This window comes from Poeciliopsis prolifica, unplaced genomic scaffold (assembly GCF_027474105.1).
Source record: "Poeciliopsis prolifica strain line A6 unplaced genomic scaffold, Auburn_PproV2 SCAFFOLD182, whole genome shotgun sequence".
NCBI lineage: Eukaryota > Metazoa > Chordata > Actinopteri > Cyprinodontiformes > Poeciliidae > Poeciliopsis > Poeciliopsis prolifica.
Window position 1 is genome coordinate 149,082 of NW_026562557.1, and position 17,273 is coordinate 166,354.

The 17,273-nt window shown below is 46.1% G+C and overlaps 1 protein-coding gene across 1 annotated transcript; it reads right to left on the reverse strand.

The window, feature by feature from the left end:
• Window positions 1-578: 578 nt before the first annotated feature.
• Window positions 579-4,223, reverse strand: LOC129356637 (myosin heavy chain, clone 203-like). The gene is made up of 3 exons (XM_055026219.1): window positions 4,005-4,223; window positions 2,555-3,303; window positions 579-2,271 (listed from the first exon to the last, which is right to left on the reverse strand). Exons 1-3 carry the CDS (start codon window positions 4,221-4,223, stop codon window positions 738-740), a joined length of 2,502 nt encoding a protein of 833 aa, XP_054882194.1. The 3' UTR covers window positions 579-737.
• Window positions 4,224-17,273: the final 13,050 nt, after the last annotated feature.

Sequence of the window (17,273 nt, forward strand, 5' to 3'; positions counted from 1 at the left end):
GGTGCTGCCCTGTAAACAGTCTTGGTGCTGCACCGCTTCCCCCTCCTGAGATGGTGGAGCAGAAGTCTTTCTCCTTGGCCTCTCCAAACTCCTCTCACGCCTGAGATTTTGCCTCAGCAGCCACCCGAGCCGCTTCACCCGCTGGCCTCCTGCTTATTGATAGAACATGTTAAATATTTGTCCACATTAAATAGATAAATAAAATCAGCATTATTGTCAACTCGATTATCTGCTGCTAATTAACAACCCACAGATATCAGTCACTTAAAATGACTGCAATAAACATTTGATCTGTGAGGAAAATGATTTGATCTGTTGCTGCTCATCTCTTGTGTTGCTGTGGTTTCAACAGAAAATGATTGGATGGAAACAGTGAGACACTGTAAACACAATGTTTTTGGCGCTCAAGTAAAACCTTCATTTAGAACCAGATCACATTTTCTCTCATTCTTTCAGACAGATTTTGTTTGTTTGTTTTTTGGGAGAAAACTGGATCATCCAGGGAAAACCCACTTCAGAAATATAAGTTTTCAATTTGAATTGATTTGTTGAATCAAATTTTGATTAGTTGAAAGAAGACCTGCATGGTGAAAAACACATTTTCTAAATGTGACATCACAAAAATGTAATTGCCGGTATTATTTTACCCCTGGACTACCAGCCTCCAAACTCCCAGTCAGTCATGAGGACGCCATCATGGCAGTTAAAGGGTTACTTCCCCAGAACCAGCCGCAAATCTAAATGTCATCTGTCAGATGGTTGATGAAGTCTGGGACCGGAGTCGGTGAAGAGGTTTCAGGCGTCGGCAGACAGCGGCTGTCGGAGACGGCTTTGTGTGAATCTTCTTCAGCCTTGGCTGGCTCTGCGGAAACCTTTTGGGGCGTCTCAAATGCAGGGGGCGCCCTGGCGGGGGGCAGCTCCTCTGTCTGGCTGCAGTCTGCTGCTGGGTGAACCTTGTTACTTCGTTTGACAAGCTTGTTGAGCCAGCAGTCGACTTTGGGCTTGGGAGAAAATTTTAGCGCGTGAAGCTCCTTCTCTGCGTTTCTCAGCTTCAGCTCCAGCTCGTGCTTTTCGTCCTCTAATTTGTTGTATTTTTCAGTAGCCAAGTTGGCTCTTGCCAATTCTACAGGGGCGCGTTCCAACTTATACAGCATCCTGGACAGATTGTCCCTGTCTCTCTTCTGACTGGCGATGGTTCCCTCAAATTTACGCGTGAGCTTCCTGATGTAGTGATGAAACTCGGTGAAGTGGCTGTCGGCCTCCATGACGGCGCTGTTGTCCAGATGTCTTTCCTTCAGCTGAATAAAGAAAGGCAAAAACTTTTTGGGGTAATGAAACACGTCGACACAGCTCTGGATGTCACACTGCATAGAGATGATCTTGTTCTCCAGTTGTTTGATGCGACGGTGGCATTTATTGACCTCCGGCTTGATGCCGCGGTGGCTGGCCTTCAGGGTGTTGTGCTTCTCACTGAGAAGTTGGAGCTCAAGGGTTTTTGATTGAACCGTCTTCTTGTGTTTGTCATGTTTTTCCTTTTCCTCCTCCAACTCGGCCTCCAACTTTCGATTCATTTCCTCTCTTTCGTTCAGACTGACTTTCAGCGTTCCACTTTTCGACTTTTCATTTTCAATCTCTTTGAAAAGTTTCTCTCTCTCTCGTTTCAGACCGGTGATTTCCTGTCCCAAACACGTTATGGTTCCCTGAAGCTCCTTGTTTTTCATCTGCAGTTTAGCTAAAACTTTGTCTCTGGCTTCAGCTTTGATACGGAGATCATCGATGCGACGGTTCCGATTTTCAACAATCTGGTATATTTCCTCAATGTTTCTTTTGTTTAATATTTTTGTGTCTTTCAGCTTCTTCTTTTCGTCTTGGACTTTGGACTCCAGCTCAGATATCTTTGTCTTGAAGTCTTTGTGTTTCTCTCTACTTTTAGAAACTTCTGTTTTGAGATTTTGGATATTTTCCTCCAGTTTCTCCTTGGCCAACCTCGCCTTCTTTGATGCTGATTTCTCTGCCTGTAATTTGATCTCATAAATTACAGACTGCTGTGTTATATCCTTTTTTATCTTCTTGACCTCTGCGTCTTTCAGAGCCAAAGATGCTTCCAACTTCTTGGTTTTCTCCAAAATGGTTTGCTTGTAGTTTTTGACTTCGTTTTGTAATTTGAAAACATGTTCGTCTTTGGTCACTACATTATTCCTGAAGGCTTCAAAGGTTTTGGTTTCAGTACTGTACAGTTTTAACAGCCTTTTATTTTCAGTCTCATGCTCCCTACAAAGTGCAGCAATCTCAGATTCTTTGGCTGCCAACTGCTCCTTAAACTGAACTTTTAATGCCTCATTTTTCTTAAGAGAGTCTTCGTATTTCATTTGAAGTGTTGAATTTTTGTTTTTAAGCTCATCAATTTTGATTTCCAGTGAAAATTCTCCTTTTTCCAGAACACCTCGTCTTCTTCATACTGCATTTGCCACTCACTCCTCCAGTACTGTTTGAATTTAAGCTTTCTGCCTTTTGCAAAGTCGTCCATATATTGCACCAGTTTATCCAGTTCCACCTGTTCTGGAGGTTTAACAGATTCAGCGTTTCTGCCATGATCCAGAAGGTAACGGTTTTCTGATATCTGTTGACAAATTTCTGACTGATGACAGGTCTCTGCAGTCTGCTGATCGTCTGCTGCAGTCTGTTGACCGTCTGCTGCAGTCTGCTGATCGTCTGCTGGAGTCTGTTGATCGTCTGCTGCGGTCTCTTGATCTTCTGCTGCAGTCTGTTGATCGTCTGCTGCAGTCTGCTGATCGTCTGCTGCAGTCTGCTGATCGTCTGCTGGAGTCTGTTGATCGTCTGCTGCAGTCTGCTGATCGTCTGCTGGAGTCTGTTGACTGTCTTCTGCGGTCTGTTGATCGTCTGCTGCAGTCTGTTGACTGTCTTCTGCGGTCTGTTGATCGTCTGCTGCAGTCTGTTGACCGTCTGCTGCAGTCTGTTGACCGTCTGCTGCGGTCTGTTGATCGTCTGCTGGAGTCTGTTGATCGTCTGCTGCGGTCTGCTGACCGTCTGCTGCGGTCTGTTGATCGTCTGCTGCGGTCTGTTGATCGTCTGCTGCGGTCTGTTGATCGTCTGCTGCAGTCTGCTGATCGTCTGCTGCGGTCTGTTGACCGTCTGCTGCGGTCTGCTGATCGTCTGCTGCGGTCTGTTGATCGTCTGCTGCGGTCTGTTGATCGTCTGCTGCGGTCTGTTGACCGTCTGCTGCGGTCTGTTGATCGTCTGCTGCGGTCTGTTGACCGTCTGCTGCGGTCTCTTGACCGTTTTCTGCCATTGTTAAGCTAGTTTGGTAAAAATCCACAGAAAAAAATCTGCTCTGCTTTCTGCTCAGGTTAACTGGACATACTGACTAGAAGCTGTTTGTCATTAAGATAAAGTCTCAGTGATGTCACAGTGACAACGTCGCAGATTCCATCCTTTGTATGATGTCACATGACCTGTTCTGCTCTCCATTTCTAAATTGAAATGTGAAAATAAACAATGTCAGGTGGTGGCGCCACAGAGGTTCTGGCTGACATAAAAGTTTCTGTGTAAATGTAACTTGAAGAAGGCAGAAAAATGAGCAGAACCACATTCAGAGCTGCAGTTATTAAATTCTTCGTTGACACTGCCAGGTTCGAAACAGAAGAAGACAGACCCCAAGAAACACAAGTAAAGATAACTTAATAAGTATCTATTGGCAGATAAATACACAAGTTCTGATTCTGGGTCATAAACAGAACCAGAACTTTCTCCAACCATGAAGCTAAAACTGGTGTTATTGAAGCACCTAATGCTTACAGCATAAAATCATCAACAAGACACAGCTGACATGTTTTATTATGTCCAGATGTTTCTGTTAGATATCAGGGTTTTTGTTTCCTTTCGTGGGTTTTTTTGTTCCTTCCTGTTCTTCTGTGGTTCCACCTTCATCCACCAGAGAGCGCCACAGGCTGCCTCTCTGGTTCAGTGCACCTGTGTGTCATCACCTGCACTTTTTCGCCCGAGTGTTTGCCAGTAATGGTACTCTGACCCAACCCTGAGTTAACTCTCTGTGTTCCCCAAGTATCTTCTCTTAGTAATCTCTTTGTTGCCTTCCTGGTGTCGCCGTGCGTTCTCCTAGTGAAGACCTCGTTCTGGCTTTCTGGACTTTTCCCTCTCGTGACGCCGTGGACAATAGCCACTGGTTGCCCGAGTCCCACCTTCATCTTCGCTGTTGGATCTCAAGCAGAACCTGGACCTGCCTTCAGCAGTCGGACCGCTCCTCTGTCTCCCTCCACGCCCGAACTTGTTCGCCCTCCACCCCATCCTCCTCGTTGCTACGCGGAACCACCTCAATCGAGCCGACCTCTGGAACCCGCATCACCACCCAAGTCCTGCAAATAAGGAAACGTAACCCTGAGCCCTTAGCTAACCCACTCACCAGCCATTATTCATCGTTACAAATAAGACTTTTCCTAAATACCATCATAGTTCACATTTCCGACAACCTTAAACTCACCATCTCCTCTGTCGTCCCTCATTGCGCCAGCAACACGGTGAATTACCCTCACCCATCATACTTTGCTTATAAAACTGACTCCTGTTCTTCTGTGGTGTTCGGCATGTGGGTTAAGAGAGTGGAACCAAACATGACAGTTTTATAGTATTCAATAATGAAAACTGACCTGTTGACCCAATGTGAGCCTCTTGCCGTGACACTGTCATAAAACTAGCTGCATGTCTTCTGATGGACGTCCAGTTCCGTTTAATGATCTTCATGTAACACATGAAGATCTGCAGATACTGGTTGGACTGGCGAAGCGGAACTGCAGATTGTGGCCTCTAGGTGGCGCCCTCTGCAGAGCTAGTGTGTGCTTCAGATTTCGCGGGTCTGCTATGCTTCAACATTACTGGTCTCTCCTCTGAAATGTTGCCAGCCGTACTGGTGGCATGTGGAGTTAACGGGACTGACAGATTATTAGCTTAATGACAATTCTCCATCAGCTGCACTTCATGTCAATCAGTGACACAATTAAAGCTCTTAATGAATAAATGAGCAGCCATGGCGGCGGCTGCAGGGAACATCTGGCCCAGGTAGGTTAATGGTGAGTCTGCATCAGGCGTCCATATGGAGGATGAGTGGAGAGGCTGTTTGATGCTCACCAAATGAAAAGTATCACTCTCAGTAATTTGGTTTGTTTGACAGTCAGAAAATCACTTAGAGAGACAGATTCTGGCCAATTACGAGCTCCACAGCTAATTAGTGTAGGCGGGGCCTCTCACAGCCAGACAGGAAATGCCTCCAGCTCCCCACAGCCACTTCCTCCCTGGGAATCTCATGCAAATGAACTCCATCACATCTGGCCCAAATTCCTCTGTTAAAAGCTGCAGCTCAAATATACATTTCACAATAAGACTGTAATTATGCAGCAGCAGCACAAAGCAGACATGAGCATCGTTTCTGAGGAGGAACATGAATATTCATGACAAGAGAAACCAAGATGGATGGATGGATGGCATATTGATAATTAAACAATTAATGCTTGTATTTAAAAATGAATATAATTATAGTATTATAACTCCAAGATTTATAATGGTAATTCTGATGGCCAACATTATTGTTGTCGGATGGAATTTTAAATTTTTTGTGAGACTATTTTATAATCATTGAACAAGAATGTATCTTTATATGTAGTGTTTCATTTATGAAATTTATAATTGCTTATTCCGTTTAAACGCCGAGTACTCAGGAGTTCAAAGTATTTATGATGTTGCATAATCTCTGCTTCATCCTCCGAGTCACAAGGGGGCGGTAAGCGCTCTAATGCGCTGCTCAAATAAAGCACATAGAAGAATAACAAGACGGGATTGATCCGTTTCTCGTTGCTGCAGTAAAGAAACATTTCCGCAGCTCATCGGTGTTTATTTAAAATAATGTCATCACTGAGCTTTTCCTGAAACATTTTGCTTCGGCATGCAGAGCTCAGAGCGCTGCGGTTCAATGACAGCGCTGTGGCATCTTTCATGCTTTTATTGTGAAGGGGAGAAGGTGAGGGGTTTTACTTTATTCTGTTTTTGGTTTTTATTGGAAGACATTGAGAAAAAAAAGTCTCAAATGATATTTTCGTCTTTCTCTGCTGTCTTCCACATTATGTTCGTTGAGCCGTTACACTTGTTACCTTCCGGTTCAATTAATCCAAACATATTTATCGATATATTGAGTAAATGTTTAAACACGTTATCAGGTCATTGAAAACTGCTGGTTTGGTGAAACAGACATGGCGGCTGAGCGTTTCTTGAATTCTTCCTGCTTCGTGTTTCTATGCAGTTTGTTTTGGCACAAAGACTTTCCAAGGTTTTTGCTTTTGTCTCTGTCTGTGAGACAAACAGGTTGATGCTGTTTTCTAAAGGTCCATTCAGACTCCCAGAGTCTGGTTCTGGTAGGAACCAGAACCAGAACTGGGCCAACTCTGCTGAATGTTTTGGTGTCATTCTAAACATTCACATTGAAAAGGTAAATTTCAAAATCTAAACTTTGCAGTTTGTCTTGTTACCTTAAATATGTAGATTTTATTTGTGATTGAACTTTGTTTAGATGACCTCCCTGTATTTCTGCTGGAGGAGGTTTCAGAACAGTTTCAATAATTAATATTATATCTGTGTATAATGTGAGCACTTCATCAGCAATTCCAACATGCTTATCTTTATTCAAACCTCTGGAATCGACCCAGCTGCTTTGTTTCCTCTCAGCTCACTGAAGAGTTTCGGTTTGGTTTTGCTGAATGTTTGTCTGATGAAACCTTCATTGGGAAAAGTGGCAAAACAAAAGATGATTAATTGGGATTTATGCTGGTTAAAATAACACAGAAGCTCTTTACTTTATTGTTGGAGAATCATTTAATCTCATTCAGATCAGTGATCAGTTGATCAGGTTCTGTTCAGAGGTTCTGGTCCAAAAGCAAACAAAATCTGCCTGGTCAGAATGTAAAGCAGAAAGTTTGGAGTCATCCAGGTTTTAATCTGGTGACAGATTGGATTAATCTGGATGAATCAGAAGATAATCAGCAGAGCAGCAGATATTAAACCCCCTTCATGATGCAGCAGAACTGTATCTGACTGGAACCAGAACCAACCAGCCCAGGTTCTGGAGGCTCCTCTTCATCGGCCCGTCGGACTGGGCCGGGCTGGACCGGACCGGATCGGACCGGATCCACACCGGCCCACTCAGACTCAACCACAAGCCAGAGCATTGTGTGGCGCTCCGGCCCGGCCCAGTCCGCTCCAGCGTGGGAGTCAGGAAAACATTCATCTTCAGATCCAAGAACTCCTCTGGGATCTGGACTTCCCAACAGGACGGGTCCAATCCAACTCGCTCAGCGGAACCAGCAGAACTCAGAGCCCTGCTCTCCATCAGCGCTGGGCTGCAGGCAGAGTCGCTCAGCTGGAGAGACCTGGACCGGTCTGACAGACAGAGCCAGCTTCGTGTTCTGTGGACTCAGCTGCAGCACAGAACCAGCAGAACCCTGAGGACCCCTCCGCCAGACGCTTTGCCTGGAGTGCGCCCTCTGGCGGTGGGGATGACCTGCAGCGATGCGGCTCGATCTGGAAACAGTTTAAAAACTGAAACCGAACTGGATCAGAATCAGTCTGGTAGCGGATCTGGAGCACGTCTTGCGTTCTGGTCGTCCAGCCAGAGACGAGCTGAAACTTCTCAGATACATTACTGATAAAATATATAAATCTATAAATGATGAGAAATCTGGTCCCTCCTGCAGGACAGACTCAGCATTTGCACCAGCAACCCCGCTGCCACTCATGTTGCCAGCTAGCTAACTGCTAGCTGGCTAACTCAACCAGGATAGTCCAGCCTGACCTCTGACCTCTGAGTCTGAATCGACCCGGACGGTCGATTCCTTCTGCTGCTGCACTTCATAAAATATTCACAATAGGATGAACTAATGTTGTAATCTATCGATTATTCTTAAGATTAATCAGATAAAACAAAGACAAAGCATTGGTAAATCTAACATCACGGCAGTTTTACTGTCCCATTTCAACATCAGTCCAATTTTTCACATTTGAGCTTCTGTCACAATAACTTTTCTGTAATCTAGAAAATTAACCTGAAACAAACGTTGCTCACTTTCTAAGTTAACCTGAAGAAAAGTTATACAAAAAGCAACATTCAGTGTAATAATAAATAGCCGGCCTATTTGTCAGAAAGCTATTCTAAAAAAATTCTTTACTCCAGCTTTTGGTTTCTGTTTTTCTGCTCAGTCAGTTTAATAGCTGAACTCTCACCCAGACGTTTATAGCTTTGTTAGCGACGGGATTTAACACCTTCGTTCGTCACACACAGAAACATCTGCCAGGTGTGTAACGTCACCCATTAGTGGCTACCGGGATGATAGGAAATGTATTTTACTGTATTTTGATGAAAGCTACGCGTCTAAAGCTTCGCCGCCCACCGTGTTCATCTGTGCTGTTCGCTCTGAACCAGCAGCTCCGGAGAGAAAAGCTGCTGTACTGCAGGCGTGGCCCCAACATTCTAAGGATTTTTATTGGTCCCCCAAAAACGACAAAAACCCGGACATAATCATGAATCAATAAAATCCTCCTGAACTTGAAAATTGGACATTATGCTGCTAACACTTAGCTTTTGTCAACAGCTGAGAGCGCAAATAAAGACCTGAGTGAATTTGGCCCCCACCTTCTTCAAATCAGACAAAATTGGTGTGAAACGTTTGTGCTACATTTGTGCAGCTGAAATGTTCATTTGTGCTGTTATTGTTGTAAAGATACTAAGAAAAATGTTTCTAGATGTTTCATCAAAGGGTTAAACAGTTTTAAACAAACTGTTTATAAACATTTTGGTCACTAATTTGAAGTTGTGAAAATAAGTGTTGATGATGACAGTTGATCATGAAATTGAGATTAGATAGCTTGTTTTGCTCTAGTCCTACTTTTCGTATTTCAACAGTACAGTTTGTCTAATAGCGCCCTCTGGTGATCACAAACTGAAATACATGAGTGTTGTGGGAGGTTCTGTATTAGTTCATTCTAAGACTTGGATCCAAGTGAATTTCATCAATGTTACAATTAAATTATTCATGTTTAAATGACCAGTTTGGTCAGCACCAAACAATTAGAAATGAAACTCGCAGATCCAGAATGAACTGATGTTCATTGACCTTTGATGACCTCTAGAAACATTTTTAGAAACATCATTCTTAGAATGATAGCAACACAAACAAAAGTTTTTCCTGCACAAACATTTGACACCAATTTTGTTTGATTTTATGAAAGGACTGGTTGACCTTTTGACCTTTAAACTTTAATTAATGTCTTCAAAGCCAAACCAGCACAAACGCTTGACGCCGATTTTGTCTGATTTGCAGGAGGGGGTCCGACTTCACTCGGGTCAAATCAAGTCAACACGGTGCGCTAAACAATAAAACGTCGCGCGGCTTCGAGGCAGATCCGTTTTAATAATCGAGGTTCTGGAATCACGCCAGGAATCGTTTCAGTCCGATCCACAATATCAATATAATATCACCAGAACCAGCTGAACGACCAGAACCGGCGTCTGGGCCGCCCGCCGCTCCTGCTCCTGCCGCTGCCGCCGCCGCCCCAGGTGTCGCCGTGTTAATGAGCTGCAGCCTGACGTGACAGACCTGCAGCAGGTGGAACGCAGCTGATCGGCTTCAGCTCATCAATTCACTGCAAATTGGTTCAGATACCTGCTAGTCACCAGGGAAACCATGAGGAGCCTCGGGGTTCTGTTGAGCAGCGTGGAACCGGGTTTGGACCCGGGTTAGGGACCGGGTTAGGGACCGGGTTTGGACCCGGGTTAGGGACCGGGTTTGGACCCGGGTTTGGACCCGGGTTAGGGTTGATCAGCTAATCAATCAGCTGGTTCAGCAGATCAGTTTTCTGGTTGTTAGCTCGTTGTTCATTAGTTATTTCAGTGGGTTAGATACTGAGGAGCAGCAGTTGCTCCATTGTTTGCTTGTGGTTACTGTATTAGTTAGCCGGTTAACTTGTTAGTTAACTTGTTAGATGTTAACTGGTTGGTTTGTTGGTTATTTGCTGGTTGGATTATCTAGTTGCTGGGTTAACTGGTCGCTGGTAATATGGTTTTGCTGGTTGTTGGTTTAAATTTCTTCAAATCTCTCCCTGAACACATTGAACAAACGTCAGCATGAGGACAGATGGTTGTAGTTTTTCATTGTTCTGATCGGATCAGTAATGAAAGCGGTTTGGTTCTGGATGCTGACCGGGTGGGTCAGTACAGAGTCAGTAAACATCCAGGACTTCCTTTGAGAACCTGCAGTTTGTCTCAAGTGGGCCGGGCCCAGGAAGTTCTTCAGGAGACCAACAGAACCTGAACAGAACCAGAACCTGAACAGAACCAGAACCTTTTCTGATCTTCCAAGCAAAATCTAATCTCAGAGAAACACTTTGAGGTTTCTGCCGCTCATCCCTCAATGTCTCAGTGTGTCTCAGTGTGTGTGTCTCACTGTGTGTGTGTGTCTCCGTGTGTGTGTGTCTCAGTGTGTGTGTCTCAGTGTGTCTCAGTGTGTGTGTTTCAGTGTGTGTGTGTCTCAGTGTGTGTATCTCACTGTGTGTGTGTCTCAGTGTGTGTGTCTCAGTGTGTGTGTGTCTCAGTGTGTGTGTGTCTCAGTGTGTGTATCTCACTGTGTGTGTGTCTCAGTGTGTGTGTCTCAGTGTGTGTGTGTCTCAGTGTGTCTCAGTGTGTGTGTCTCACTGTGTGTGTGTCTCAGTGTGTGTGTGTCTCAGTGTGTGTGTGTCTCAGTGTGTGTGTGTCTCAGTGTGTGTGTGTCTCAGTGTGTGTGTGTCTCAGTGTGTGTGTCTCAGTGTGTGTGTGTCTCAGTGTGTGTGTCTCAGTGTGTGTGTCTCAGTGTGTGTGTGTCTCAGTGTGTCAGTGTGTGTGTGTCTCAGTGTGTGTGTCTCAGTGTGTGTGTCTCAGTGTGTGTGTGTGTCTCAGTGTGTGTGTGTCTCAGTGTGTGTCTCAGTGTGTGTCTCAGTGTGTGTGTGTCTCAGTGTGTGTGTGTGTCTCAGTGTGTGTCTCAGTGTGTGTGTCTCAGTGTGTGTGTCTCAGTGTGTGTGTGTCTCAGTGTGTGTGTGTCTCAGTGTGTGTGTGTCTCAGTGTGTGTGTGTCTCAGTGTGTGTGTGTCTCAGTGTGTGTGTCTCACTGTGTGTGTGTCTCAGTGTGTGTGTGTCTCACTGTGTGTGTGTCTCAGTGTGTGTGTGTCTCACTGTGTGTGTGTCTCAGTGTGTGTGTGTCTCAGTGTGTGTGTCTCACTGTGTGTGTGTGTCTCACTGTGTGTGTGTATCTCACTGTGTGTGTCTCAGTGTGTGTGTGTCTGTGTGTCTCAGTGTGTGTGTCTCAGTGTGTGTGTCTCAGTGTGTGTGTCTCAGTGTGTGTGTGTGTCTCACTATGTGTGTGTCTCAGTGTGTGTGTCTCACTGTGTGTCTCAGTGTGTGTGTGTCTCACTGTGTGTGTCTCAGTGTGTGTGTGTCTCAGTGTGTGTGTCTCAGTGTGTGTGTGTCTCAGTGTGTGTGTCTCAGTGTGTGTGTGTCTCAGTGTGTGTGTCTCACTGTGTGTGTGTCTCAGTGTGTGTGTGTCTCAGTGTGTGTGTGTCTCAGTGTGTGTGTGTCTCAGTGTGTGTGTCTCACTGTGTGTGTGTGTCTCACTGTGTGTGTGTCTCACTGTGTGTGTCTCTGTGTGTCTCAGTGTGTGTGTCTCAGTGTGTGTGTCTCAGTGTGTGTGTCTCAGTGTGTGTGTGTGTCTCAGTGTGTGTCTCAGTGTGTGTGTCTCAGTGTGTGTCTCAGTGTGTGTGTCTCAGTGTGTGTGTGTGTCTCACTGTGTGTGTCTCAGTGTGTGTGTGTCTCAGTGTGTGTGTCTCAGTGTGTGTGTGTCTCAGTGTGTGTGTCTCAGTGTGTGTGTGTCTCAGTGTGTGTGTGTCTCAGTGTGTGTGTGTCTCAGTGTGTGTGTGTCTCAGTGTGTGTGTGTCTCAGTGTGTGTGTGTCTCAGTGTGTGTGTCTCACTGTGTGTGTGTGTCTCAGTGTGTGTGTGTCTCAGTGTGTGTGTGTCTCAGTGTGTGTGTGTCTCAGTGTGTGTGTCTCACTGTGTGTGTGTGTCTCACTGTGTGTGTGTCTCACTGTGTGTGTGTCTCAGTGTGTGTGTGTCTCACTGTGTGTGTGTCTCAGTGTGTGTGTGTCTCACTGTGTGTGTGTCTCAGTGTGTGTGTGTCTCAGTGTGTGTGTGTCTCACTGTGTGTGTGTCTCACTGTGTGTGTGTATCTCACTGTGTGTGTGTCTCAGTGTGTGTATCTCACTGTGTGTCTCAGTGTGTCTCAGTGTGTGTGTCTCACTGTGTGTGTGTCTCAGTGTGTGTGTGTCTCACTGTGTGTGTGTGTCTCACTGTGTGTGTGTATCTCACTGTGTGTGTGTCTCAGTGTGTGTGTCTCACTGTGTGTCTCAGTGTGTCTCAGTGTGTGTGTCTCAGTGTGTGTGTGTCTCAGTGTGTGTGTGTCTCAGTGTGTGTCTCAGTGTGTCTCAGTGTGTGTGTCTCAGTGTGTGTGTCTCAGTGTGTGTATCTCACTGTGTGTCTCAGTGTGTCTCAGTGTGTGTGTCTCAATGTGTGTGTGTCTCAGTGTGTGTGTGTCTCAGTGTGTGTGTCTCACTGTGTGTGTGTGTCTCACTGTGTGTGTGTCTCACTGTGTGTGTGTCTCAGTGTGTGTGTGTCTCACTGTGTGTGTGTCTCAGTGTGTGTGTGTCTCACTGTGTGTGTGTATCTCACTGTGTGTGTGTCTCAGTGTGTGTGTGTCTCACTGTGTGTGTGTGTCTCACTGTGTGGTGTATCTCACTGTGTGTGTGTCTCAGTGTGTGTGTCTCACTGTGTGTCTCAGTGTGTCTCAGTGTGTGTGTGTCACTGTGTGTGTGTCTGTGTGTCTCAGTGTGTGTGTGTCTGTGTGTCTCAGTGTGTGTGTGTCTCACTGTGTGTGTGTCTGTGTGTCTCACTGTGTGTGTCTCAGTGTGTGTGTGTCTGTGTGTCTCAGTGTGTGTGTGTCTCACTGTGTGTGTGTCTGTGTGTCTCACTGTGTGTGTGTCTGAGTGTCTCACTGTGTGTGTGTCTCAGTGTGTGTGTGTCTGTGTGTCTCAGTGTGTGTGTGTCTCACTGTGTGTGTGTCTGTGTGTCTCACTGTGTGTGTGTCTGTGTGTCTCACTGTGTGTGTGTCTCAGTGTGTGTGTGTCTCAGTGTGTGTGTGTCTCAGTGTGTGTGTCTCACTGTGTGTGTGTCTCAGTGTGTGTGTCAGTGTGTGTGTGTCTCAGTGTGTGTGTGTCTCAGTGTGTGTGTGTCTCAGTGTGTGTGTGTCTCAGTGTGTGTGTCTCAGTGTGTGTGTGTCTCAGTGTGTCTCAGTGTGTGTGTGTCTCACTGTGTGTGTGTCTCAGTGTGTGTGTGTCTCAGTGTGTGTGTGTCTCAGTGTGTGTGTCTCAGTGTGTGTGTGTCTCAGTGTGTGTGTGTCTCAGTGTGTGTGTCTCACTGTGTGTGTCTCAGTGTGTCTCAGTGTGTGTGTGTCTCACTGTGTGTGTCTCAGTGTGTGTGTGTCTCAGTGTGTGTGTGTCTCAGTGTGTGTGTCTCAGTGTGTGTGTCTCAGTGTGTGTGTCTCAGTGTGTGTGTGTCTCAGTGTGTGTGTCTCAGTGTGTGTGTCTCACTGTGTGTGTGTGTCTGTGTGTCTCAGTGTGTGTGTGTCTCAGTGTGTGTGTCTCAGTGTGTGTGTCTCAGTGTGTGTGTCTCACTGTGTGTGTGTCTCAGTGTGTCTCAGTGTGTGTGTCTCACTGTGTGTGTGTCTCAGTGTGTGTGTGTCTCAGTGTGTCTCAGTGTGTGTGTCTCACTGTGTGTGTGTCTGTGTGTCTCAGTGTGTGTGTCTCAGTGTGTGTGTCTCAGTGTGTGTGTCTCAGTGTGTGTGTCTCACTGTGTGTGTGTGTCTGTGTGTCTCAGTGTGTGTGTGTCTCAGTGTGTGTGTCTCAGTGTGTGTGTCTCAGTGTGTGTGTCTCACTGTGTGTGTGTCTCAGTGTGTCTCAGTGTGTGTGTCTCACTGTGTGTGTGTCTGTGTGTCTCAGTGTGTGTGTCTCAGTGTGTGTGTCTCAGTGTGTGTGTCTCAGTGTGTGTGTGTGTCTCACTGTGTGTGTCTCACTGTGTGTCTCAGTGTGTGTGTGTCTCAGTGTGTGTGTGTGTCTCAGTGTGTGTATCTCAGTGTGTGTCTCAGTGTGTGTGTGTGTCTCACTATGTGTATCTCACTGTGTGTCTCAGTGTGTGTGTGTCTCAGTGTGTGTGTGTGTCTCAGTGTGTGTGTCTCACTGTGTGTCTCAGTGTGTGTGTGTCTCAGTGTGTGTGTGTCTCACTGTGTGTCTCAGTGTGTGTGTCTCAGTGTGTGTGTCTCAGTGTGTGTGTGTCTCAGTGTGTGTGTCTCACTGTGTGTGTCTCAGTGTGTGTGTGTCTCACTGTGTGTGTCTCACTGTGTGTGTCTCAGTGTGTCTCAGTGTGTCTCAGTGTGTCTCAGTGTGTGTGTGTCAGTGTGTGTGTCTCAGTGGTTGTGTGTCTCAGTGTGTGTGTGTGTCAGTGTGTGTGTCTCAGTGTGTCTCAGTGTGTGTGTCTCACTGTGTGTGTCTCAGTGTGTGTGTGTCAGTGTGTGTGTCTCAGTGTGTCTCAGTGTGTGTGTGTCTCAGTGTGTGTGTGTCAGTGTGTGTGTGTCTCACTATGTGTGTGTCTCAGTGTGTCAGTGTGTGTGTGTGTCTCAGTGTGTGTGTGTGTGTCAGTGTGTGTTGTGCTGTGAACAGGGACCAGCCAGCCTCTCTTCCTCTCTCCTCCAGATGGGAAGTGGTTTTTATGCGTCTAGTGGCGTCTCGTCGCATCTGGCACTGCAGATGCTTAATGAGTCCAGAACCGGGCCGAGCTGTCGCCTCATTAATGCTGCAGCGGCACGGGGAGCCCGGCCAGCCCGAACCGGGCCCTGAGGACGCTGCGGGGCGGGGCCGTGTTAGGCTCCGCCTCCCTCCGCGGCAGGTAAAGAATCTCCAGGTGAAGCTTCGGCCTCTGAACCAGACCTGGCCGTCGAAACGTGACGGCACCAGAGATCCAAAGTGAACCCAGTGGGCCAACTCAGCGGTTCTGGAGAGAAAATAAATTAGAGGTTCAAATCAATGCAGCTCAACGTCCACCAATATGACTAAAGTGTAGAGAACCTACAACCAGAATATCTGTTTTGGCCCGGGAATTTGACACGTTAATTTCAGTTAATTAGAGTTCAAAGATTTTGATCGAATAGTTGAAATGGTTTGATCCGGTAAACCTGACGCACATCCGCTAACGGCAGCGCTGGAAGCTGCTTGTCTCGGTTAATTTCTGCTTCTAAACGATCTGATTGGAAAACACTTCTGTTACTTTCAAGTGGTGCTAAAAGGAGTTAGCTTTTTAGCAAAGCCATGCTAGCCTAGAATAGCATTTCAGTGCTAAACCTTGAGAAGCTAGCGCTGACATCAGCATCCACATTTCTAAAGAAATTCAGTCAGGACCAGGTGGGGGAGGGGCAGGTGCTTTCCCTACAGAACCTGCTGCCTGAGTGGGTCCACCAGGTTCTGGTTTATAAAGAGCAGAAGTGATGAAGACTGTGTCTGACTTCATCACTCAGTCCTTTTCTTCTTCTGCTCCATCATTAAAGTTGCCATTAAAAGGCTCATTTCCTCCTCTCCGCAGCTCTTTGAATGTTTTTCAGTCCAGATGAGCGACTGTGAAGGTCGCTGGACCCAACCTGCTTCCCCCTAGATGTCCCAGAGTAAGGACCATTACCTGGCCCAATTAAACCATTAACACTCTGGTTCTGTGTCATAAAGATGACCCGGCTGCTCACCAACACCCAGTTCATTTCTCAACTACCTAAACTGCAGCAGCAGAGATTCATGAACTTGCATTACTTCATAGTGGGGACCACTTTCACCATTTTCACCCGCAAAGCGAGGTCCTTGAGGAAACAGGACATTTTCCTGATCATCACTTTCCTCAGTCCTACTGCGCTCTGCCAGTTAGACAAGAGGTCCAGTGTGAATTAAGTTCTGGTTCGGATTGGACTGGCACTATGAAGACAAACAGCTCTGTGTGTGAGTATGTGAGTCTGTGAACACACAGACGCACATTTTTGGATTCAGGTGTTTACAGGTACACTCTGTGCCGGAGATGAAGCGGGTCCCAATCTGGTTCTGGACCCGACTGCAGGTTCTTCCAGGATTGAATCTTTCTGGGTCGATGTTTTGAATCTTCGGCTGAACAAAGTGGAGTTGTTTCGAATCGGGGCGCTGTCGTCCAGCTGGTGGCCTGTCAGGGCCCCCGCTGGCCCCCAGGCCTCATGTTGAGCAGCGTTCTGTGACGCAGCGTCATTAATGCGGCACCGCCCAGTGAGAGGATGAGTTTATGGGCGCCGCGGCTTCATTGGAGCAGATGGAGGGAAATGATTTTATTAACTTTATCCTTTTTTAATCAAACCCCCGCTGAGCTGAAGATGTTCTGATGAGGTTCTGATGGAGCTGCAGGGGTCAGGGGAAGAACCGGAGGGAAATCAGCCGAGGAGGAGGATCCGCTCAGATCCGAGACATTAAGCCTGATGGTTAACCTGCAGACACGGCTCGGTTCTGTTGGACTGGCTCCGTGACGCATCAGAACCGCTCGCCGGGTTCACTGGCACCTCCAGGATACCATTTATTCTAGCCTGCTGTCAGGTAAACGTCAGTTTATTTTCTTGTACCAATAAATTGTAAGTTTACCGTTAGCTTGTGCTATTTTTCTCTAGCTTAGCGATTTAGTGTTGGCAAACACTAAATTGTCAGTGTTAGCTACTGCTAATTTTTATGTGCTTAGCAGATTAGCATTAACTTACACTATTTTTGTGCTTAACAGTGTAGCATTAGCTTGCCCTAGTTTTTGTTTGGCCTTTTAACGTTAGCTTCCATAATTGTTTTCTTTAGCATTAGCTTCTGCTGAGTTTGTTCAGACAGTTAGTGTCAAGTTTCACAAATGGTTTTGGTTTAGCATAACTTCCGCTAGTTTTATTTACCTAGCATTACATTTAACTGATTTGATTGCTTTAGGTTCCGCTAATTTTTTGTGTGTTTAGCAGCTTAGAATTGGTGAAACTTTGATTGGTTAGCAAAAGTGAACCTAATTCACTGTGGCCAATAACTATTGCTGATTTATC

What these genes read in the sequence shown, in the direction of transcription:
- LOC129356637 (XM_055026219.1), bottom strand. Translation starts at nt 4,223, where the DNA reads ATGAAGGTGGGACTCGGGCAACCAGTGGCTATTGTCCACGGCGTCACG. An exon ending in ACTCGGGCGAAAAAGTGCAG is followed by an intron (nt 3,304 to 4,004) that starts GTGATGACACAC and finishes TAACAATGGCAG; the next exon opens with AAAACGGTCAAGAGACCGCA. An exon ending in CTGTTAAACCTCCAGAACAG is followed by an intron (nt 2,272 to 2,554) that starts GTGGAACTGGAT and finishes TGCACTTTGTAG; the next exon opens with GGAGCATGAGACTGAAAATA.